Genomic DNA, 24378 nt, shown 5'->3' on the forward strand with positions numbered 1-24378 from the left:
GTATTTTCTGAGTCCAGCCCCTCTGCCCCCACTTCCCACATGACTAACTTTTATTCTCTGAGTGCTTGTAAAGCTCTAGGCTGATTAAATAAATGTTTTCCTCTTTGGTGAATGTGAGAGCTTAAGATTTCCTATTACTCATGCCTTCAGCTCTGTCCTTCCTTCCAGAACAACAGAGAACAAGAGCCAGAGAGAACAATAACAAGAATCCCGCTAGGAGAGCTCACATGCCAGTGGGTCTGGTAGAGGAAGAACTAATTACCAACAGACATGTTCTGCTGGCCAAAGGACACAATTAAGTGCATATTTGTTGTGTTACATTTGCACAGCTGCACTCCTTCACTCTCCTTTCAGAGATAACTTAGCAGTCACCTGACAGCTATTAAACATGGAGAAAGCTTTACTTTTCTATTTAAATACTACAAAACCTATTATGTAGTTGAAAGAATACATTTGAGAGTAAAAGCACTTCCCTTTTTTTCCTGCTTTTATGAACAGTTATAATAGGCCCATTTGAGAGACAGACCTATCCAATACTTATTCCTATCATGACTCTGAGGAGAATGACTTGATTTTTTAACTCTCTTAAGGACTATCAAGCAGCACAAAGAATAATTCAGACTCATCTTTTAAACCTCTTAAGGAATGTCATGAATTGTAAAACAGGAACTGTGGCAGTAGCCTACAATTTTCCAGTGAAGCTTTATTTTAATTACTTGCAGAGGTCACAGAACCTTCAACTCTGTTTGATGTTCGGTGTAACATCAAATTCCATTGTTTCCTTCTCTGCAGGCTTCTGTGATCTCACAAGTATCTGGAACAGCATAAACACTGTGAAGACCAAAATTTGCTTCTAATAACATCCTGACCCAAACTGTCCACTCATTTTTCCCAGGATCTTATCTGTTGAGCAAGTCACTACAAATATCTATTCTCAGGAAAAAAAAAAAAAAGTAAAATAAAAGTGCGGTCTCTTTGCTTCCAAAGGATTTCAGAATCTACCGTAAGTTTCTTTATTACTATCAATGGAAGGAAGTATACTAAAAATTTTAAAAAGTTAGTCCTTGTCTGATATGCGTCTTTAAAATTTGGACCTTCTAAAGCTGTTTTCTACACTACTGTCACAACATCTCAATAGAAGCAGCTCTCAGCACAGCCCCTGCCTCTGTTCGACCTGCGGGAGGATGGAGCAGCAGGAGGCAGAGCTCACACTGGCTGTTCCCAAGCTGATGGAGCTGCAACAGACAAGACTGGGGAGAAGTGGGAAATGGAGCGTGAGGCCGTGACTGTAAATCTGAATGACAACATGCATGGAAGAGACATGGGAGATCCTCTGAGCCCACCACTGATTGCTGTGCTGCCTTGGGTGAGACAAAACCCCAGCTGCCCTGCTGTTACGAGCACTTGCTCTGTTAATTCATGCCCGGTGTCTGATTTTACACAAAAATACTTTCCAGCATTACAACAGTGACTGACAATGTCATGCTAGTATACTCCTTAATGGATTGACTGTAATAAACTTTGTAACTTATTAATGTTAATTCCATTAACACACAGTATTGTTATACCCCTCAGCTGCTGCTGACAGCAGTGCAATTATTCACTGCATGGATTACATTGGAGATGTGAGTAACCATTCAGGCTAAATTCCCATCTGTGAAACTGCTCTGCTGGCATGAAGAAACAGCCCTCATGGCAGCTGAATACCAACTGGACTTGCTTTAGTAAGGTCCTAGAAGCTGTGATTGCCCTGTAAGCTCAGCTTTGAGTTCTCGCTTTCCTGCAACACTCAAAGTTGAGCAAGCTGCACACACAGGTGAGATGTTCAGCTATCAATTATGGTCTTTATGGAGCTGCTCATTCTGTCTTTATGGGGCAAATCCACCTTTTGCTACACACAGGACCAAAGCTGAGAATTCACGTTACCTACACAGTTAACAGCAGGTCAGTTTAAAGAAGGGAAGTCCACTCAGCTAAGAAAGGACCCACAGGAGCCCAAAGTGGCTGTCCAGAATCTTGTGGGCAGTACAAAGGAGCAAAGCAACTGCAAACACAGCTTTATTGCCTAATGCCAGGATTTCAGCATCATCTCTGTTAGGATTTTACTTTAGATTTATGCACAACAAACCTAATCCCACTAACTGAATAAGTAGTTTATCAGAAGCAATCCAGAAGAAATACATGTACTATATTTTATATTTTGTTAAGTTTCATTTGTATCTAATTATAATACAAATCTGTGAATTCACTGCCTTCATTACCCTTATTTTAGGTGTGTATGAAGTATCCTTATTTTAGGTGCGTATGAAGGCAAAATCCAGCACCTACCATTTAATTTTCTTTTAAACCCCATTTATTGCAAAGATTGTTGTTTGGTTTTTTTTTTTTTTTAATTCTGAACTCAGCAGCAAGTATCTGACACAAATTCCTCCTCTATTTCCCAACAATGCTGGAACATGTACAGTTTATAAGTACAGGTGTGGACTTTCTATATCTTCTGTAATCTTTAAACTTCACAATGCTCTAGATAAGTAAATATTCCTTTATCTTGTATGCATTTTGTCCAGCATGATTTTTGACATGAAAAGAAACTTGAGAAACTGAAGGACCTGCTTACAGCCACATTCATATTGCTGGATTAGTTTGTAATCAGAATTAACCAGCAAAGCTACTTTACAGTAACTCCACCACAGTGCCAAGGGCCTTTTCAAACAGCCTAATGCTGGAGTAACTGTAATTTTGAGTACAGCAGCCAGGAAAAAAGCCTGTGCTGACTGCAGGAGTGCAGTGTAGGTGAGCTGAGCTGTACTGAGTTGTCAGGAAAATGGGAGTTGAGGAGTGAGACACAACCCTGTTCCTCCTTTTAACCCTTCACATGAAGTGACTGTTGGTCCCTCGACCCCTTCCTCTGGCTGGACCTCAAATAGCAGAGCTTGACATTTGTGTTAGCAGGTCACAGCCACTGCAGCTGTATTTGCAGTGCTGCAACAACAGCTCCAAAACAATGGGAAGTAACTTGAACTGGAAAGAGCTTCCTTAGTCAGCAGAAATAGACCTGACTCCAACCTGCTGAAACTTAGCTAGAAAAGTCAGTAACAACTGACAAACTCCTTTGTATCTTAAAAAAAACCTCAGCAGGATTATTTCCTAAATCAGAAAGTTTAGCACCTGAGAGCAGGTAATAAATACTGCATCTCATCCTAATATAAAAAGCTTTTTATAGTTTTCAAAAATTAGCATATATCTCCAAACATGATTTGGACAAACAGAAATAGAGAGCAGTGCTAGATACATATATATAATTATACATGCATGTGGCATTTGGAAGGAACATATATATTCCTAGATTTTAAAGTAACCATAAAAGGAAAACCAAACAATTTTTAAGATGCTCTGCTGCAGGTCCCAATCATAAGAACTGAGATAATATTAACTAAAGAGGGAAAAAAAAAAAAAAAAAAGGCAATGACTAAGTCATTAAATTAGAAATAAACATAACTAATAGGAAAGAAATTTACCAAAGAAATAACTAGGAACAGTATGTTTAAAGATAATAAAATTCTTTACTACAGCATGATGTGAAAAAAACCCCAAAAACAGATCAGACAAAACTCCCTTGTGAGCTGTAGATGAAAAATGATGAAAAATGACACAGAAAAGGCAGGAGTATTCAGGATGTGTATCTTAAGGGTCTGCATTTGACAATGCCAATTTTCTGTTTGATACGGTTTATCGAGCAAGATTTTTTTAAATTGTGTTTCTCACGAATCAAGATTAACAAATTATTCAAGACCTGAATAATTTGAACTCATAGAAGCTTAAGAAAAGCGTAGCAAGGCATTGCTCAGACAGATGGCTCTGATAGCAGGGGAGGCTCTGCTGAGCCAGATACCTCAGAGATTACTTCCTTCAACCCACAGCATGAGGTACCGCTGGCCAAGACAAGAACACAGAACCTTCCCTGGTAAATCTGCTGGTGACTCACAAGCAATGCTCCTTTAAGCCATCTAAACCAACCAAGTATGTTCTAACAGACTGATGTAAAATGCCTGCAAATCGAGAAGGCAAGGCCCCGTGAGACTGGGAGCCATGATCTGGGCAACAGCAACTGCCAGAGACAGATGGGGAACATCATTAAAATCTCCCAGAAAAGCCTGTCACAGAGTACCTGAAAGGGCCTGCTCTTCTGATCACTTAATGTGTTCAAAGAATATAAAGGAAAAGCAGAAAATAAATTTATTAACACCGGTGGGTGGGTATGCAGGGATTTGGAGAAGGGAATTCAGTGGAGAACCATCAACACAAGGTGAGCCTTCAGCTGTGATCCTGCAGGACTCCGAGTCAAATCACTACTCAGATAAAGGCTTCAGAGGGGACCAGATCACAATGGCAGGCAATTAAAAGCAGAGAAAGGATGTAATAGCAGGAAAGAGCGGGAGCTTTTTAATGCCACTGAAAACTCTGTGACATCAAAAAGCTGGAATTAGACAAGTGTAACCTCAAAACAAGGTGAAGTTTCTAAAAAGCAAAGGTAATTTAAGCAGCACGAGGGAAAATTTTTGGCCTTGCAGTTGTTCTGCAGTTTTCATGACTGGGTAATTTCCCAAAGGATAAGCTTTCATTTGGTTTCTAGGGAAAAGCTCTGATTTTGAAAAGAGAAGGTCAAGCAAGATGACTTTAGCAGTGCTTCTGACCTTAAAATCCATTCCAATGGGCATTACATTGAGCAAAGATTTTACAAATGCATCAGACAACTCCTAGGGAGCACAGGTCACACTGGAAAAACTTCCAAGAGAGTTAAATCAGTTCACTGAGACCTGTCTTGGCCAACCAGCAAAATTCCTGGTATAGCAGGGGTCTTGCAGCTAGAAAGCAGCTTTGGCTGATCTGACTTGTGGCTCACTGAGACAGTTCAAGTGCAAGGCCGGAAGAAGTTCTGGGGTTGGATGAGCTGCATCAGCCCCACAATTGCTACTGACCCTGAGAGCTCAGCACTGTGACAGGGCTCTGTGCCCTGGGAAAGGCTGGGAGAACAGCTGGAGGAAAAACTCATGTTAAACTGTTCAGCGGGCAAGTGCAAACCACTTTCTGACTCCTGAACAAAGCGAGAGCTTGCGAGTTTAGGCAACTCACCTAGGACCCAAATTAATGCTTGCAGCAGAGCCAGGCACAGAAAAATCCTCAAAATCCCAGCCCTGGACAGCACTAGACCTAAGTAACTGCAGCCAATTTTCTTATTCATCTCACACAGAACTGCCTTTCCAGCTGTCTGTCAGAAGGCTGATTCAGGAACGATGCAAGCTTTGGCATGTGATCCAGCAAAGCCTGGGCTCCATTCTGATATCTGCATTCACTTCACAGGGAGTGTCCCAAAAACAACAGAGAAACAAGAGTTGCAAGGGCCAAAGGAGGGGAACAACTTAGCATGAGGTCAGACTCAGTACATCCACAGAAAACAACCAGAGAATATAAATCAAAAGTAGCCTGTGAGAAAGAAAGTAGACATGCAACATGGAATTTATGCCAGTTTGTACCACAGAGACTGATGGATTGTTCTGAAAGGGGAACATCTTATGTGGGAATTAAGCAGGGAGTAGTTTTTTCTTTTAGTGACTGGACCCTGCTCTTGCAGGAAATGGATTCTATTGCAACCAGTCTGATCTGATAATGCTTTCAAAAGTCTAAAGAATGGGGTTTTATCCTTGATTAATTGCAATGCTACCTACTACCTTCGGAAATCTCTTACAGCAAGAGGTCACAACAAACAATAGATGACAACCTAGGGAAAGGACAAATCTAATATTTTTCTTCCCAGTCATTCCACAGTCATCCATATCAGTTATGAGCCTGTATTTGACTACATCCAGACATTTCTCAGGAATCTTTGGTTTGTAATTCTGGCCAAAGTGTTTATGTTACACTAAATTTACAATGGAAATAAGAAAGGACATCAGGGTAGCCAGTGGATAGTTCGTGCAGAGAAACAGCTGACTTTTTCAAACAACAACTTTGAATATATGTCGGACCACCAACATGTACTCTTCTAGAAGCAGAGCCTTTTCTTTTTGGCAGAAGTAAATTTTCTCTTCCTATTTGTCACTCTTCTAACTGCTGATACACATGATTTCCAATTACAGCTGCAAAACTATGCAAGTACATTTTTTAATCCTTGCTGGCAGGAATATCCAACCAGAGTATGCATGTTGGAGCCAAGACACAGAAGGGATTTTACTCCCTGTCTTGTTTACTTCAGCTTCATATAAAAATCAAGATTTCTAATTACCACAGAAAAACTATTCCCACATATTACTGGAGTGATGAACACGAAAGAGCTGATGGACATAAAACAGAAAGGGATATCTAACAACATTTGCTGCCACTTGATCTTCAACTGAGTACAGTACCTCCATGATTTTGCCTCAACAGCAGTAGTTCAAGGATGATGGTGAGATAAATCTGCCTAAAGTTTCTTACTGCCTCAGATTTTACCCTCCTCACTCCCAGAAAAAGTTTCCAGCCAAGATGCCACTGCTTTACAGAACTCTAAGCAACAGCAGATCCATCTTTATGCAGAACAAATCTCTTTGAATCCTACATGTAGTCAATTTCTTAACATTTTAACTTAAATGATTTACAGGAGTTATTTCCTTGACCTCTGCAAACCACAAAAAAATCCCAGACTGGTTTCACAGTTTAAATGCCAGAGTATCTGCACTGCTGGTGATGAAAAGATGCATCTCTTACTGTGTGCTATTTTTCCATTTTATAAAGAAAACAAGGCTTGTAATAAATGTCACACATCCCACATAGCTACCCAAAGAGCTTTTAAACCTGTATGATCTTCTAATGTAGCAGGAGCACATAATTAAAATCTGCCCATCTTGTAGTTCAGGTGGTCATTTCAAACATTTAATCACCCATAAAATAGTCCCATGATCATATTTCTTCATCTGTAAAACCACCTGCTTGATAAAGACAGGTGTTAATTCTGTGGACTTCAAAGTCTCTAGAGATTCCAAACATATCTTTTGGGTTAGTATTTGTTTTTCTTAACTTTTTTTGTTCCCCCCCCTCAGGAAAACACCCTGAGACAAAGCAGACAAAAGAGAGAGGTGACTGAGTGCTCACAAATAAATGCTGAGCACAATACTCGGATGGAGCCTGCTACAAGCAGGTGACAGCTACAGGCTTGCCCCAACAGGCTCTTCTACACTTCTCAAGTTTCAAACACGTTATTGCTGCATTCTTCCCAACAATTATTTTTATGGGAGATAGGTGTAAGTTCTAGCCTAGTCTTCTATAAGTCAGTCATAAACTTGTACTGATAGGAAGGCTTAAAGCGGGACTCAAAAATGACACATTAGAATCCTGCAAAAAATATTTCACCAGTTAATCCATTTTTCATTGTGATCTCAGTCCAGGAGAAACAAGAGTAACTGGCTGAAATAATTTCACATTGCTGCAGAGTGCACAGCCACATTCCCCTGCACCACATCCCACCTGCCAGTGGGGCTGTGATGCTGGAGGAACTTCTGGGGCAGTTCAAACACTTTGGTGCAGGGATCATGATGAGTTTTATATCTCTCGTGGGTGATTTTGGCAGGTAGGACCAGCACAATTCAAAGGTTTAAAAGATGGACAGAAGATGCAATAGGGGCCAGAAAATAAAAATATAGTATAATGTTTTCCCTAAAGGAGCCTGCTCCCAGAGAACAAGATGTGTTCTGCAGTACAACCAAGCAACTGAATTTTTAATATAATTATCTAACACAAATAATACTTCATCTGGGTAAGTTACTCTTCTCCTAAAAGCTGCTATGTGTTCTGTGCCCCTCTAAGACATGGAAAAGCTACTTATTTTGTCTGTTCCATGTTACTGGCTATTTGTCACAAAGGCTGTTGGTGGTGGCAAGAAACTCTGTGCTCATGTAAATGCCTCTACTGAAATGTAATTTTAAAGAATTTTGATCAGACTGCTTAAGTTTTTTAGTAATATTTAGTACAAGAAACACACTAGAGAATATTTAGCTAAATCAACAAAGTAGACACTAAAGACGCTTTGCTAGGATATATAGATCCTAATCAGCAACACTGCACTCACAAAAACAATTTATAAAGATAAGCCATAGTTTTATAAGCACCTGAGAGATTTCACAAATCCCTCTGCAGCAATAAGGAAGCTTTAATTGGTTATTTTTTCCAATTACTTGTTACAACCTGCTCTTATTATTCACCTTCTTTACATCCTCTTAACATTCCTCCCCTCCCTATTGATGTTCAAATTGACTGAAGGATGGTTTCCAAACCACTGCTGAGAAGTTAATGCCTTGTGATTATGCTGCCATAGCAACTGAACTTCTGTTAGGGCCCTGTCAACTTCAGATAGTTTTTTGTCATCTTTATAAATCAAGTCTTTTCCAACTACAGATACCCCTCCTGCCAAATACAATCTTTTGAGGGAGGGAATCACTAAAATCCTGTTAGAAAGATTTTTACATCAAACAATTTATATTTTTTTTTCCTACAGGTATATTTATTCTAGATTTTTGATCTTGTGCCTGGTTTGGTGTTCTCAGTAATAACAGCAGGAAAGGGTAGTCTAAATTAAGTTAAATCTATGCTGCTACATAGGCAACCTATCTGAAACATTTACCCATATTCTGAGTTATTAAACTTTTCATTTCCATGCTTTTATCCAAACAAACCCCACATTAAGGAAAAAAAAAAACAAACCAGAGTTTTCCACATTAACTGATAAAACACATTTCTCAGCAAAAAAGCAGAGAAACTAGAAAAAAATGCTAACCTTATTTCTATGCAAAAAAATAAAATCTCCAGAGTGATCAAAAGAGCCAAGAAACTCTATCAAAAAATATTTAATATAGAGAATCATATTGTTCCTCCATACAGCAGCAATCAGAAACAGCCCAGGCTCTGTGCCATTCTCCCCTGTTCCTGGCACTTTAAAAGCATGTGTAGCTGCACTCCCTTTATCTAAAACACAGAATCAAACACAGCCTTAAAAAAAAAAAAAAAAAAAAAAAATTCCTGCTGGTGCAGAGGAACAAAAGTACAAGTACCCCATTATGATCCTCCTGGCAAGCTATTCAGTCCCATCACAAAGCTGCACCCCCTTCCCTCCCCCAGGAAAGCCACGAGCCTTTCCAGGTCAGCTCTGGTTTCACAGGAAGGGCTTTACCTTCTGATGGGGATTTTTCAGTCCAAGTCCATCTCCTCCTCAGCTCCGCTGAGGCTCAGGCAGGAGCAGAGCCGGCTCTGCTGTGCCTGGAGCTGCATCCAGCCCGGAGCCTCACTCCTCCTCCTCCCTCAGCCCTCTCCTGCACACACCCACCAAAACCAGCAAACAACCCACCCCGCACATTCAACCCACCCGGGCTGCAATCCCATTCTGCAAAAGGAAAAGAGCACCGACCCGGGCAGGGGCAGGAGCATTCCTCACCACTTTTGTGTGTCACTATTTGATGTCGACACAATTCAGAACACTTTTCCCTTGGGGAGAGGCGTCTGCTTTATGAACTCGTCGTTCTCCTCCTCTGGAAGTTATCAAATATTACTTCCACAGCTTCTGAAGAATTTATACAGCCTCCTGGGTGTTAGTCTAGTTTTGTTAGAAACACGTAGTTTCACTGGGATTGTATTCTAGCCCAGTTCAGACTGATGCAGCCCAAGAGGCTGGCGCCACTTCCCACACTGGTACCTGTACCCCTTGATCTTGTTTGCACATTTTGGAGTGAGATCATGCTTCAGCCACACTCTAGGAACTCTGGATGAGTTTTCAAGAGGCTCTGTGCTCTGACCCTATCTGATCTCTCCCAGGTATTTTCCATAATCAAAAAGGTCCCTGAGCTCTGTTGTGTACACCTGACTAAGAGGGCAATGACCACAGCACGTGCTCCTACTTTTGTTATCATCTACCTGGGACCTTCAAGCAACATGGTCACATTTTCTCCTTTATTCTAAAAGCAGTAAAATTAAACACAAACAAAGCAAATCACAGAACTAACAGATCCTACACTACACCCTACTGCTGCCTCTCTTACGCTCTGTGGCCTTTTCCCCTGGATTGCTGTGGTGTGTGGAGATTACAGAAGTGACTGGGAGGTACTGGCTGAGAGAAATGTCTCTCCCAAGCCTGTAGGACACCTAACACAGAAGATACCTAATGCTCTGAAAACAGAATGGTAGTGCATTCTTCAGGGACATTACTTTTCCACATCTTTAACATAACACCAAACCTGTTTGGATCCACCCGATCAATCTCTGTTCAGGTCATTAATGCTTCATTTATAAAAGAGTTTGAACTTTTATTTCACATCAACCTGTATTACCAGTACAGGTTGCATAATTAAAATTCAGTAAATTAAATATTTTGTGATACTCCCTGCATTATTGTTAGGAAAAAAGCCTTGCTAAATACTTCATTTGGCAGAAGAATATATGCTAGCTTTTCATTTAACATTTCTGAACAGAATTGAAATAAATCTCAGCTTAAGAGATTTTCTACATGGCTCCTCAATCTAGAAAGTGTTTTAAGAACTCAGGACCAGATACATGACTGTACTGAAGTACCTAACTAAACTCTGTCCATGGATCTTTGCAGAGAAGGGCGATGTTTTCACATGAGCTATGAGCCTCAGTCTCCTTAAAATAGATGACTTAAACATGCAGGCTGCTGAGTGTCTCTGAAAGTCAACCAACTGAAGCATCTGAATGCTAACACTCACATGAGCAGAGCTGCTCACATGGGTGAGTGTTTGTAGGAGGCAACACTTCAATGACACAGAGAGGCATTGTTGAAATAATTCATTTACAGTTCGCATGGGAAGCAGCAAGGTTGTTCTGTGATGATATTTATTTGTTTATTTATTTAGTATTTAGAGCAGACTCATTCACATCTAAAGAATCAACAGAAACTTCTATGAACCTCTCACAGCACAGGGTTCTAAATCTAGCTCTGAAAACAACATCTTAAGAAACTGACTGGCTCTTCTGGGTCACATTCTTTGCCTCTTAAAGATGGATACAATTTTCTTAGAAGAATGTAGTAGCTGTCACAGTTTGTTTGTTTTTCCCCTCCCATAATTACTGTTATTTACTTCTAACTTCAGAAGTCAAGGTATCTCAGAATTGACATTTTTCAGAATTAGTCATAGCACAGATGAGACATCTTCAAATTCCGGCAACTAAAGTAACAGTATTTACAAGTTCTAAACTTCATTCATGTTAAGTACCACATCTTAAATTTAAAATCAGGAGAAGCTCAGCATAAATTACAGTATCACAAACATATTTAGAACTTGACCTGACCTTGCAGTCTGAAATCAAGGGAACCTTCTGGTGGCCTGGACTCTTTTCAGGTCCATCTGTGAAAATGGCACTGCGCCACTGCTTACAAGGTGGGGTGCAAGATCCAACAGTGCACAGGAAGCAAACCCAGGGCAGGCAGCAGCCCCTCAAACAGGAACTAGAGATATGCACAGCCAGGAGAAATCACACAATGGCCTTTTTTGCCAATTAATATTAAGCAAAAAGCATTATAGAAATAAATGTGTGGAGTAGAAAGATAGTCAAGACACTTGAGACCAGATAAACACATCTCTAGATCATAAAATCAAATCCTGTTCATATGAGTTACAGCCAGAAAAGGTGAAAATTGTAAAGCCTTGATTTTATTCTCAAACTTTTCATATGATTTCATGCAAAATATCCACCTTTTTCTGCCCTCATGTCTTCTTTGTGCAGAGCCAGAAGAATACTGCTTAGCAGTGTTGTAAGACATTTTAGATAAGCAAAGATGGAACACATGGATACAAGCATGATCCACCATTGTCTGAAGTCAGTTGGAAGCTTCTCAATGATTTAACATATTTTGAATTAAGCCCTGGAGTAGTAATTATACTGTGTATGAAAAACATTTTAGACAAAAATCTTTCAGGTTGACATCTTTTAAATAGCTAAATACATGGTCAAGTTTACTTAGATTTGTGGAGTTGCACATGTCTGCACAGAAATTTTCAGGTTTAGGATTAGATAGGCATCTTTCAAGAGGCAAGCTTTGAAGCTATGAAAACCACTGCTCAGTGGAAAGTCTTTGTAGAAGTCCTCACTCTCACTATGCTGTTATTGCCTGCTAAAAACATTTTTTTACCAGAGTTAATGGGAAATGAGTGATTTTTCCTAACTAAAGATTCCTTTCTGCTAGAGAAATCCAAGGAAGAACACTGATCTCTGTTGCCTTGACAACATTTCCCGAAACACTCAAGCATTAAAGTATCCAGTGTGCTCAAGAAAGTTGCAATATCTATTTCATGTTGGACATTTACCACATTTATTGTGTTGGCATGCACTCATCTATCATCTGTGAGTATTTGTCACAGAAAGCAATGTGCCAAATAGCACATCAGAAATATCTGAGCTGACTTAAAAGCACATGGTATTTTTCTTGCATATTTCCATGGCTACTGAAAGTTTTTACTTCTGTGGCCCAGGAAAAAAGATCATTCTTCCATGATTCGTGGATACTAGCAAAATAAGTCCTGTCTTAATGCATTTCTTAACTGAGCAAAAGGTTCATCTCTCAGAATGGCTGGAGGCAGTCTGTCCTTGAATCTCAGAGTCCGAACCCAAACTTGGCTTTTCTGGTGGGTTTTGCTGAGAGTGCTGCAGGGCCACAGCCACATCTCATTCTGAGATGAAGACTCTCAGGTCCATGTGAGGAGTGCCTGTCTCTCTTGCTGGCTGTTCATTGTAGGAGACTGGAAAATCTGACTTTCTCAGAGGTGCTACAGCCATGCTGAGGGACAAAATAAGCAGGACTTGCAAGTCTGAAATGCTGCAAAGAATCTCAATTTCTCTTTGAATAAAAAGAAATAAATAAGTGAAATAGGCTTTTACTGGTCAAATAGACAGCACCCAGCCTCTGTGAACCCAAAGCTAACTTTCATGCTTTCATCTCCCTTCAGTTTTTCTACAGACTGCCCTAGATGTAATAAAAATAAACAGAAAATAAAGCAGCACCAAAATGGCTTGCTGCTAATCTCTTCTGATCCATTAGAGAGAAGTGTTTGTACACAGTGTACCACATAACTCCCTTCAATTGCTTCTAATAATTTCTTTAGACGAAGATGATGAGATAGCATACTCTGCTTCTGACATAATGAATTATTTTATTGACAAATAAAATGAAATGTACGGATCACTATATTTGCTACACAACATTTCTTACAATCATTTTTATTAACAAAGGCAAAATACAAAGTGTTTTGGGTTTTTTTTCTGACTGCATGTTAGTAGGTATAATTAGGTCAGGCAGACATAATCTCTACCTAGACAATTCCTGTAAGTATACTACTTCACACCAAGAATATGGTTTCCTTCTCAAGGGGGAAATAGCAGGACAAGACACAACCCACATGACATAAATCATCAAAACCACCCAAATTTTCCAAAGAAACATAGCCAAAGAAAACAAAGAGGGAAGATGGTAATCCTCCTGTGAGAATCTCAAGCTTCATCTAAATTAAAACTTCAGGTGAACTGAAAGGTTGTGCGTGATTTCCAGTACAGGATAAGGAGATTGTTAATTGTCCTGCCTCAAAGAGGTCTGCAGCCCTCCCTGAACTGTGGCATCCTGTTCTGTGAATTATCTCCTGTGGCTGCTTCCGATCTCTCATCTCTGTTATTACCAGAGGATTTATGTCATGCTCTGATCCCATCCTTTAAACAACCTCCCCTGCCCAAAGGGGACACACATGCTGACACATGATTTTCTCATGCCAGCTTTTGACTTATTAGTTCCTTGAGTCATATTTAGAGGCAGTATTTAGTACTGCTCCTTTGGAACTGTGCCACAAAACGTTTTGATAAACTGCTCTGATTGTTGGACAGTAGCTGCTCACCTCTATCTTCCAAACTTTTCAAGCACCACTTAAAAGACAGAGTGTCTGCATGTCACTCCTGCATCTGCATTCCCAGCTGATACAAGAACTTGAATCATGGACTATCCAAGCTGCTCATACACACTGCAATTCGGTTAAGCAATTCGGGTCTGAATGGCTGCACAATGTTATTTTTTTTAGTGAAAATTCCTAACCACTTGGCCAGCCTACATCTTACAGACAGCAGTCAGATCAACACAATTTCTACAGGCCCTTGAGGAGCTTGGTCTGTTATGTGCTAAGAACCACTGCTGCCCTCTGCTGCAGTATTTTGGGTTGTGTCTCTGATAACCAGTGAGAGCCACAAATATTCAAGTAAAATTTCTACTCTTAACCAGAATTTAGCACACTTAATGTTTCCATTACTGACAAAATCATTCAAGAGTTCTGCTTCTAATTCTTCAGAAAAGTCTGATGTTTCAGGGGACAGGTCAAATAGAAAAGCTCTATCTTTTTAGACTGGTTTTGACTCTTAAAAGGACACCCTTACAAGAGTTTGGACATGCTTCCTTTCTGCAACAAATGCTGTCTCATCTTCTGATAATAAATAGCCATAGAAGAATAAGAACCATGAAGTGAGAAACTCACCTTGGGGCCAAAATGAGTACCAAGGTTCTGCTCAGGATACAACTCTGATAACCTGAACGTTAACTTAAATTATGATGGACAGCCAAGTTCCAGATCAATTGAGCTAATCTTTCCTTAGTCTCAAGTTACCCAGTTCTGATGGGATACAGCTCATGACCCGTCAAAGGTTTCTTCCTCATTGATGCTAGGAAGGTGAACATGTGTGAAACCTTGCTATATTCACAGTTACTACACAGACAGAAATAGTTTATTTCTTCCCAGCTCTCCACAGACTCCAATAATCCTCTCTTTTGTCATTTTCATCTGAATAGGTTGCATTGCTTATAGATGAGAACAACTGTCATGTACAGCTAAAATAATTTTAGAATTATGTCATGTTTCCCAATCTCACAGATCCAATTACTTCTCTCCCGCAGCGCTTCCCGCACAGCACTGCAACTGCGGTGTCTCCAATACATAATGCTAAATTGCAAAAACTCATCAGTAGACAGGAATAGATAAGCAGATGGTGGCAGGCCAGAAGAAGAAAGCCAGAGACACAGCCTTCCTACTCAGGGGAAAACTCAGGCTGCTCTCAGCAATTATCTGTGCAGGTCTCCAAAGGAATTAGATACATATTTCAAAGGAGGCAGGCTAAGAGTCTGGCTAATCAAGAACTGTACATCCTTCCAAATGCACAGGGTGTCCACACAAGTCCCTCATGGTGACTCGTTAATATTCTGAATGCTGAAGCAGAGAAACCTCCACAACTAAAACCACAATCCCATTTTATGTCAAACCTGAAACTTCTTACAATAGGGCTGATACAGTCCTACATTTGTAATAGATGGGACACAAAGAAGGGAACCTGTAACACACTTTCACTAGCAACTTTTATTTTTTGTGACACTTTCAGGTTTATTTTCAGATATTCACTGAAAAACACACACTTTAGCTCCTGACCTGATCTCAACACAGGTTCTTTCCATTAAGCAGAGTTTCTGACAGGGACAAGAGATAAGTTTTGCTTCCCATATCTCAGTAACAAGGAAGGTCCTCTTCATTTTGGCCCCTTAAACAATCCAGTTGTGACACTGAGGAATCCATGCATAGTTCAAGGATTCTAGCTCAAAGGGACTTACCAGAGCCATGAGAGATGGAGGTTGGTACTGACATTTCTAAAAAGATTTGACTGGTTTCAATGAGAACGTTGAGGACTCCAAACAAAGAGTCAGCAAAGGAGATTATTCAGATGTTTCTGCCTTCTGCCTTCTCATTTCTGAACATATAATTGTTCTCTCTCCCGCACATTTCTCCTTCTCACCCTCTCAGCATCATTCAGATCACGTGTAAATCTCACGTGGAAAGTTCTGGCAAACTTATGGTTGCCAAAGGTGATTCCAGTACTCAAATTATTTCTGTAAATATAGCAAATCTGACACAGCATAAGCAGTGCAATAGGCTTTGCAGATCACCACGAAAAGAGAAAAATAGAAACCACGGATCTATAGAAACTCGTGCAATTAATTCTGTATCATACGCTTTTCCTGATGCCTGCAAAACTAAAACACTGAAAATAATTCTGAAAATCAGCAACTTTGTTCTAAAATCAGCAGGAAGCCTTAGTATGAGAATTTTTGTATTCTCTGCAGTTGCATGAGGACATAATGGGTGCCTCAATTCTTCATAAACTGTAGTTCACAAAACACCTACCTCTAGGACTTTCCCAGTAATGAACTGGTGACATGCCTCACACTTGACTCCAAAAAGAACTTGGTAATCCTTTTCACAGTAAGGAGCACCATCTCTGAAAAAGAAAATTCACAAATTACAAACCACTTCTTACTAAACAGGTTACATCATGACTTACTGTCTTCCTTTGTCTTCACATTGGAACTCCTACACACAGACACAGGTAAATGGGGAGAGTTCAAGGGAAACACATTGTAGTACAAGAAACAAAAATCATATTCTCACTAATACCTCTTAGAATCATTCCTTAAATTTCCATCAAGAGAAGGCATCCAGGACAAATTACTGAAGTAAACCTCCTTCTTTAGAACAGACTATCTACATACACCTACAGGTGGTGCAGTTCCAGGGAATCAGTGTAACTGTCTGGGAGTGAGAGAAGATCACAGTCTATCACAAGCAGACAGTTTTTGTTCACTTAAGAAAAAAAAAAAAAAAAACACCTTTGGTAGGCTGCAAGACTATAAGCAGTGACTGTTAAGTGTAAGGTAATGTAGTATTTTAGAATGAACATACAGTAAAAGTGGAAACACTAGTCAGCCTAGGAGCATCTCTCAGGCACCAGATTTTTTTTTGAGAAATTACAGATGCTACTTCTTATAAATATTATGCACACTCTAATGACAGGTTTGTGAATCATACATTGTTTCCTTAGCTTTTCTCTTTGCTATATGCTTAAAGGGGGAAAAACAAACTGTATCTTCATTTCCCCTCTTTTATCATTTCCCTATTGTCTTCTTCTACACTTTCTTCCATTCAAAACCCTCTTCATTAGTTTTTTAAATGGAGATGAGAAATACAATGTCAGCTCAATTACATCATCACATTTATACTATTATCTGGCAAAGGTAAGAAATGGAGATAGTCGTACTTTTTTTTTTTTTTTTTTTTTTTTCTCAAAATCTCATGTTGGAAAGCAAAATGACACAATGCTTTATCTGGCTACTATAGAAAACACATGCAACAATCTACCTAATTCTCTATGGGAATATGGAATATATAATCCCATAATAACACCTCTTTCAGGCTGGTATCATTAAACTGGTATCATGAAACATCACCTTTCAGTTGCATTTTGCAGTTCACTTTCCCAGCTCAGCTCTCGCTGGGAACAAAGACTTTGGTGTACATGAGAAGGTGGTCAAAACAGGACTTCCAGATATGAATTTTGCTGCAAGCTCTTCACTTTCCCAGCTCAGCTCTCACTGGGAACAAAGACTTTGGTGTACATGTGAAGGTGGTCAAAACAGGACTTCCTGATATGAATTTTGCTGCAAGCTCTTCTCTGCTAGCAGCTAAAGATGAGCCTCGAGTTCAGAAGAGAAGCAGAGGTTACTCACTTGCTGATGTACTCCCCAGTCAGGACCTTCCCACAGGCCTTGCACTTAAAGCACCCCAGGTGCCACTGCTTATCCAGGGCTAGCAATGCTTGTCCATTTTTGATGTCTCTTCCACACCCAGCACAATCTGCAAACAAACAAACAAACAGATGTGGTTTTTGTCAGCTACTTGGTTCATTAACCTTAATTAGCTGCCCACCTGTCCCAACACTTGGTAGCCAAAGGGATGGACTACATAGCAGTGCAAAGTACATCTTAAAAAAGCACATCTTAAACCCTTCCCGGGTCCTGTGCAAAGACTCAATCTTTCCCATTACAGACACCGCCAACACAAGAGGGAAAGTACTTCCCCTGCTTTTCATGCCGATTATGATTCAAAGACCACCTGGCAGGCTCTGTACAAACTTTAGATTCTGTCAGGAGCAAGCTACAATGAAGTCCTCGCTGCGGAGCGCTCCTGTGTTGCACGGCAGTGTTCGCGGCTTTGCTTTTATCCAGACCCGAGCGCCGGCTCTCCGGGTCCCGTCGGGTGGCAGCAGAGCCCCGCGTGTGGCAGGGCCCGGAGCGGGCACGGCCCTTCCCCGCAGACAGCGGCCCAGCCCCGGGGCTGTGCTGAGGGCTGAGGGGACGGCACGCTGCCTTCCGACCCCAGCGGGAATTCGGGTCTCTAACCGGCAAAGGGACTCTCAGGAATTGCGGTACTGTCCTGGTAGACGCTTCTCGCTGCAACCCTGGAGGATCCTGATGGCAGAATGGAAACCAGAAGCCAGGAGCACTCTGCCCCAGGAGGTGCCACAATGTCTCCGTTACATCAGGAATCTCTAGCTGAGCCCCCAGCTTCCACTCCTCTCCCTTCAAACGTAAAATACTCAAGATTTCCCGTTAAGGGGCAGTCCAGCCCACGGTAAGATCTGAAGAGGGATGTGGCAGATAGCACTGATCTGCGAGGGTTGTGCCTGTGTGCCAGCTTCAGGGGAGGGGAGGGCCTGCAAGCCCAGTGGAGTGGAAAGGGAATGCCCATCAGCTGAGGCACTCATAGAAGCCATGGAGGAGACAGCCTGGAACAAAGGATTTTCCAGATAATACTGTCCCCAGGCTTAGTGTTCCTTTGGTGAACGCCTGAAACATCAAGTAACAACAAATGGAGACAAACGGAACTGAGCAATCTGAGCTGCTAAAGTCCGGGCAACAGGGAAAAGATCACCCCGGCTCCAACACTCCAGCTGACTGAGCAGATACAGTCCGAAAACCTTCATCTCCTCATGGGTTTAAACCCAGACAACAACGTGCTTTGCAAAAGGGCAAGTCCAAGTTTATTATCACAACTGATAATTGAGAGCTGAGTCAGTCCTTTTGACTAAAGGGCATGACTTTTGTTCGTTGGATAATGGGCCAAAAGAACCCCAAATATGTGCTGCACACTCCTGCTATCCAGGAATCCACCATTTGCATGTCCCTCTTCCTATCAGCGTTCTCCTCCTTCTCAGATGCCTTAAAAAAGGAGGGGAGGGGGACTAAGCACGGCGGTATCTTGTGACAAAATGTGAGTCACAGACTTTTGACACAACTTGGACTTGAAAAGCAGCCCTGAGATGTCCTAATACCAGGACTTTGCTCTAGAGGACATATGTTACAAGCTGAAATCATGGCTTGATAAGGAGTGACACCAAGTAATGTATCCCTCTGCTCTGCCATGACAGCTGAAGGCTCCATGCCAGTCTGTGATGACAGCAAAGGCTGGAACAGGTCACCAAGGGAGGCTCCGGAATTTCCAGCACAGGGCTGAGGAAGGGACAAACACGTGTCAGAGTGGCTTTGGCATGCTGATCTCGCCTTTGCTTTGGGAAGGATGCTACATCATCTCTTGAGGTCCTTTCCAGCTCTTATTCTCTTAAGCTAAATCTGAAACCATGCAAGATGACTTTGGCTGTGAGAACAAATGAGATCCTCCCCCCGGTCCCAGTGTGTGCTGAACTGCAGTTTTTACACAGCAGCCATTTCTCAGCTCCCTAGCACTACTGCTTCTTCCCAGTGTGCCAGCTTCCACAGCTGACCTGGGGCCTGTCACACTGTGATGCATTCCCTGCTATATTTTCCTTCAAAAAATGCTGTATTTTCCATGTTTTTCATTTTTATCTGGGAAACTTCAGTGAAGCTGAAATTTCCGTGAAGCTGAAATTTCTCAGAAATGGAATCAATAAAGAGATTTTTAAAACACTTGATTTCCAAGGCAGTGGGAATAGAGAAACTGCCTTACACAAAAGGTCTGCCTAGTCCAGCAGCTTTATTGACGCCAAAACCAGATACATGGGGGAAGTAGGGATCCATGCAGTACCTCTGACTGTTTAATTGCTTCTTTGTAAGCCAAAATCACAGTAAATCTGAGCAACAGACTTAGGATTGTGCTTGTGTTTAATACAAGGGGTTGGCAACATCCTTTTATTATTCTATAGTACCAATGACATCTACACTCTCCCGGGGTTCCTTGAAGTGTTTTGCAAAAGGAAATTAACATCATTTCCATTCTGCTAATACAACAGATACATTGAATGTCTAGAATCAAAGTAAACTTAATAGCTCAGTACTGTTGTATTAGGCTGAGATGGCTTTTAAATAAATCTGATTTTAATTCTGGCAAAACTGTTGGGTATATACATGAAAGCTAGCAATTATCATTATCTCCTGAAATAGAAGGCAAATAGGGCTGGGCTGGGCTAAGAAAAGACCATTTGTTCATCCAAATTCTACAAATAAAAGCCAGTGTGATCTCAGGCCTGCATGAGGCACATTTAAGCCCTTGGCTGAATGTCATCAGCGTATGCAGGCAGGATCTCAGTATCACGTTAAGCACAATCTGTATCCGTCTAACCTATAACCAGCACATGCTGCAGATAAAAGGGCTGTGAGGTAAGAACAGTGGTCCACAACCATATGCCAGAGCAGACTGAAAAATCTGACAGTCCTTCCCAAATCTGTGCACAATGGTTCCCACCACGGTGCTCTCTGGCTTCATACCTGGGTCTAGCAGACTGCACCCCTTGAATCTGAGCTTCTTTTTGCCATATAACCTGGATTCCTCCTTACTGCCATTCCCTGTGCATCACAGATTCAGCGGTGCCAAGATAACGACGAGGAGGAGGCGGACAGTGCAGTGTGCTGGTTAAGATGCAGAGTGAGCAGTACACTTCCCCTGTGCACTTAGATATATGTCATATTTGACAGGTCTGGGTACAAAAGAAAATGCCTGGACAAAAGGACTGTGCTGTGGAGTCAGCCAGCCCAAAAGCATGGGCAAGTGGGGGAACAGGGCACGCCAATATAGTATAATATATGAGCTAGACCTCCACTCTCCAAGCACCTTTAGCAGCCCCACTAAAAGACACAGGCCAGGCTGAGCTGCCACCCATGACACTTCGCTTGTAAAGATATGAGAAAATGTGTTTCCCTTTTTAGCATCTGCACCACCCCAGACATCCAGGAGTGAAGCATCCTGCACAGCAAGCCATTTGTCACTGTCTAAATTAAGCAGTGGATTTTCTGCCTTTGCCTCCCTCCCCTGCTCTCAGCCAATAGTGCACAGGTGAGCTCAGAGCTGATACAGCTGGATTAACCCTCAGCACACAGAGGAGGACGTCACCCACTCCCATTTGAATTGCTTTAAAAATTTAATAGCAAACATACCTTTATCCCACATTGTCTCCTCATCCCATATGATTTATGAAAGGGAAATCATCTCTACGTGCTTTTGTCCTAATAAAGAGGGTTATGCAAAGTCATGTGAATGATTACACCAACCCTGCTCCATGCAGGGTTAGCTTGGTACGTAAAGCTAATAGCAGTTTGATTTAATGATGAATAGTTAAGTCACCAAAGAGTTCATTTCAATCCTGATGGCCATCAGAAGCACACATTTAATAGATAAAGTCTGAAGCTGCCACAACCCCCACAAGTCAAAGGTATTTTGTACTCTTATTACACTCCTTTTGTAACTATTTCCGCTCCTTATAAAACATTGATAACGTGAGCTTTACAAAGACAGCACCAGCAGGCTTCTGCTCTGAAACAGGAAAAGCAGGGAAGAATTAGGGGGATTTTTGTTATTATTTTAATACTTAAAAGAAACAATAGGTTTTCATTGGACTTACACAGAAATACATTGTTAAACATAGCTGGACCTAAAGAGCAAGTGATTTGGAAGTGATGAAAGAGGCAAATATTATCACTAGAGTCAAGGTCAAGAAATTTCTCAGTATAAATAGCTCTTAGTCACCTTGAAAAACAACTTATATCCCAGTAATTCTTCTGTGGCAATTTAAAGGTTGTGCAATTAGAGTTTCTCAGAGGTAGGGAGACCAGGGTTTTTTCTTCAGTCACCCTTTAACCACAGATTAGGCAATGCCTTGCTTTAAAATTGAAAGGTTTGATGATATCATGCAGGCTTTTCCAGATCTTCAAGATATTTCTGTCAAAGCTAAAAATATAAACTCACTATGTTCACAGCATGACAAATGTTTTCGGAGTTTAAAGCATAACCATTTGGTCACTGGGGCTGTGTAAGTCCTGGAAGTCAGAGAAGGACATACAATCTTGGGAATTTTACACGCAGGATTTGAATCTGAGCATGTAACTCAGGAAATTTTCTGCCAAACCCCTTCTCTTTGCCACTGCAAGGATGGGAAATGTTTGTCAGAACAAATTCGCTATTGCCCTTTTGCTGAAGGCAAAACAAACCCACATAGGCAGCCTTGTACTCCTGAAACCTAACAATAAGAGTCTGGGAGCATACAATGGAAGGAAATAAATTTCCCATGGGAAGTGCAGTATAGCTTTGACAGTTTATTATAAATGGCAAGTTGGGAAAAACTGATATTTTCAAAACAAGTAGTTCAAGAAAATAAAACTATTTTAGTTGTTTAAATAGGGAAAGAAATCCCAATTGCATGAACTGGCATTCTTTGTTTGCAGCACAAGTCTCTGGAACCGTGTGAGTGCCCAACACTGACTTGTTTTTTTAAGAAACCCGTTACTGTACATCTTGGATGTATCCTTAGTCCAGTCACTAGTGCTGTCCCCCAGGGACCAGTATGGGGCCCAGTCCTGTTTAATATCTTTATTCATGATCTAAACTGCACCAAGGTAAGTTTATGTTGGACATTAGGAAGAATTTCCTCAGAGAAAGGGTGATCAGACACTGGAACGGACGGCTCAGGGAGGTGGTAGAGTCACCATCCCTGGAGCTGCTTAAGGAAAGCCTGGACAGGGCACTCAGGGCTGTGGTCTGGTTGACACAGCGGTGTTGGAGCATAAGCTGGACTCAATGATCTCAGAGATCTTTTCCAACCTAAATGATTCTCTGATTCTGTGATTACTGTAAATTGCTGTTTCATCACCTGATTTAATTTGAAGTGATTCAGAAGGCTGAATGCTCTTCCCCAACTCCAGTTAGGTCTGTATTGACAGGGAAAGGCAATTCCTTATTTCCACATCTTTCTACTCCTCATTCCCAAAGGAAACCAAACCAAATGACCTTCTGACACATCACTCCTGCAAAGTGTCCCTGAAAAAAGCGTATCACCAAGTTAACCTTTTTCCACGACATCAATCCCAATTCCTTCTTCAACCCCATCTTTCACACAGGTATCTGAACTGAGAATGAGAGGGTGGATGAAACAGGAGGAGGACGAAAGAGCAAACATACTACACACAATGAAAGAGAAGAGATTTTAACTGTCCTATAAAAGAAAGATAAAGTTTTTGGGTTTCTTCCCATCTCATCAGCCCCAGAGCCCCACCTGTATTCTACTACTCTAAGGGATAAACCAGGGCCAGGTATAAGCTGAGGTCAGTCTTTTATCCCATTGTTTCCTTTACCACATTTCAGTATTCAGGTAGCTCCAGCTGAATTCAGTTACAATTCCCACTCACAGTACCCCATGGGAATTGCACTATTATCTCAGAGCTTTATTGTTTAATACCCAGTTCATGGATAGTACATTGTGCCTCTTCATTTGCAGACTTTTTTGGATAATTTTCAACTGTTACTCTTGGAAAACAAGCAGTTCCAACAGGGTGCAAACTCACCAAAATAGGAATGAAACTTATGACAACCTTTAGGAAGGTTTTTATGCCTGGATAACATATGGCAAACTAAGGTCTAGCTAACAGCTAATTCACTTTTCACATTCTTTTGAAGTGACCTCTGATTCCTGACTTACTACCTGGCAGGCTTTCTGAACATGACAATTCCCAGATACTCCTGTCCCTGGGGATCTCCTCTATAGTTGTGTTCTCCAAGCTAGTGATCCCTCCTCACACAACACCCATTTACTGAGGAATTCCTTGCACCTCCCCCAGAACTTCCTTTGGAATTAGCTTTTGAGTAGCACTCCTCCGGTAAAACCTAAGGAGATGGACATGTTTTGATTTCCAAGTTCAAGATGGGGTTACACTTAGGCAAGTAAGAACTGATACATATTTAGTACTGTTCGGTTTACTGTAGCACAAAAGCATCCAAAAGAAATGGGGAAACTGGACTGCGAACACCTTCCTGAAGAACAATCATTTTCTGAAAGGAATTTTCTGACAGAAAAATCATACACCAGAAATTTTCTGCCCTGGCACAACTAAATTTTAAATACAGTTGCTGCTCTCTCTCTATTACCCAAAAGTTAAGTTTCTAACAAAGCTTCTCCAGAGAGAAGGATCTAACACAATTTATAAAGCAGCATTAAAATACTGGTCCTTATAAACTAGGAAATAGC

At 41.1% G+C, this 24378-nt stretch overlaps 1 protein-coding gene across 5 annotated transcripts in view; it reads right to left on the reverse strand.

Annotated features, from left to right (window-relative positions):
- ABLIM1 (actin binding LIM protein 1) overlaps window positions 1-24378 on the reverse strand; it is a 192130-nt gene that overhangs the window by 55554 nt on the left and 112198 nt on the right. For all 5 annotated transcript variants that reach the window (XM_040072216.2, XM_040072219.2, XM_058421561.1 and 2 more), the window contains exons 5-6: window positions 17618-17744; window positions 16239-16332 (exon numbers count right to left, since the gene is read on the reverse strand). In XM_040072216.2, coding sequence (XP_039928150.1) covers window positions 16239-16332; window positions 17618-17744 — 221 coding nt within the window. The remainder of the gene's footprint in view (window positions 1-16238; window positions 16333-17617; window positions 17745-24378) is intronic.

This window comes from Hirundo rustica, chromosome 8, assembly GCF_015227805.2.
Source record: "Hirundo rustica isolate bHirRus1 chromosome 8, bHirRus1.pri.v3, whole genome shotgun sequence".
NCBI classification, from domain to species: domain Eukaryota; kingdom Metazoa; phylum Chordata; class Aves; order Passeriformes; family Hirundinidae; genus Hirundo; species Hirundo rustica.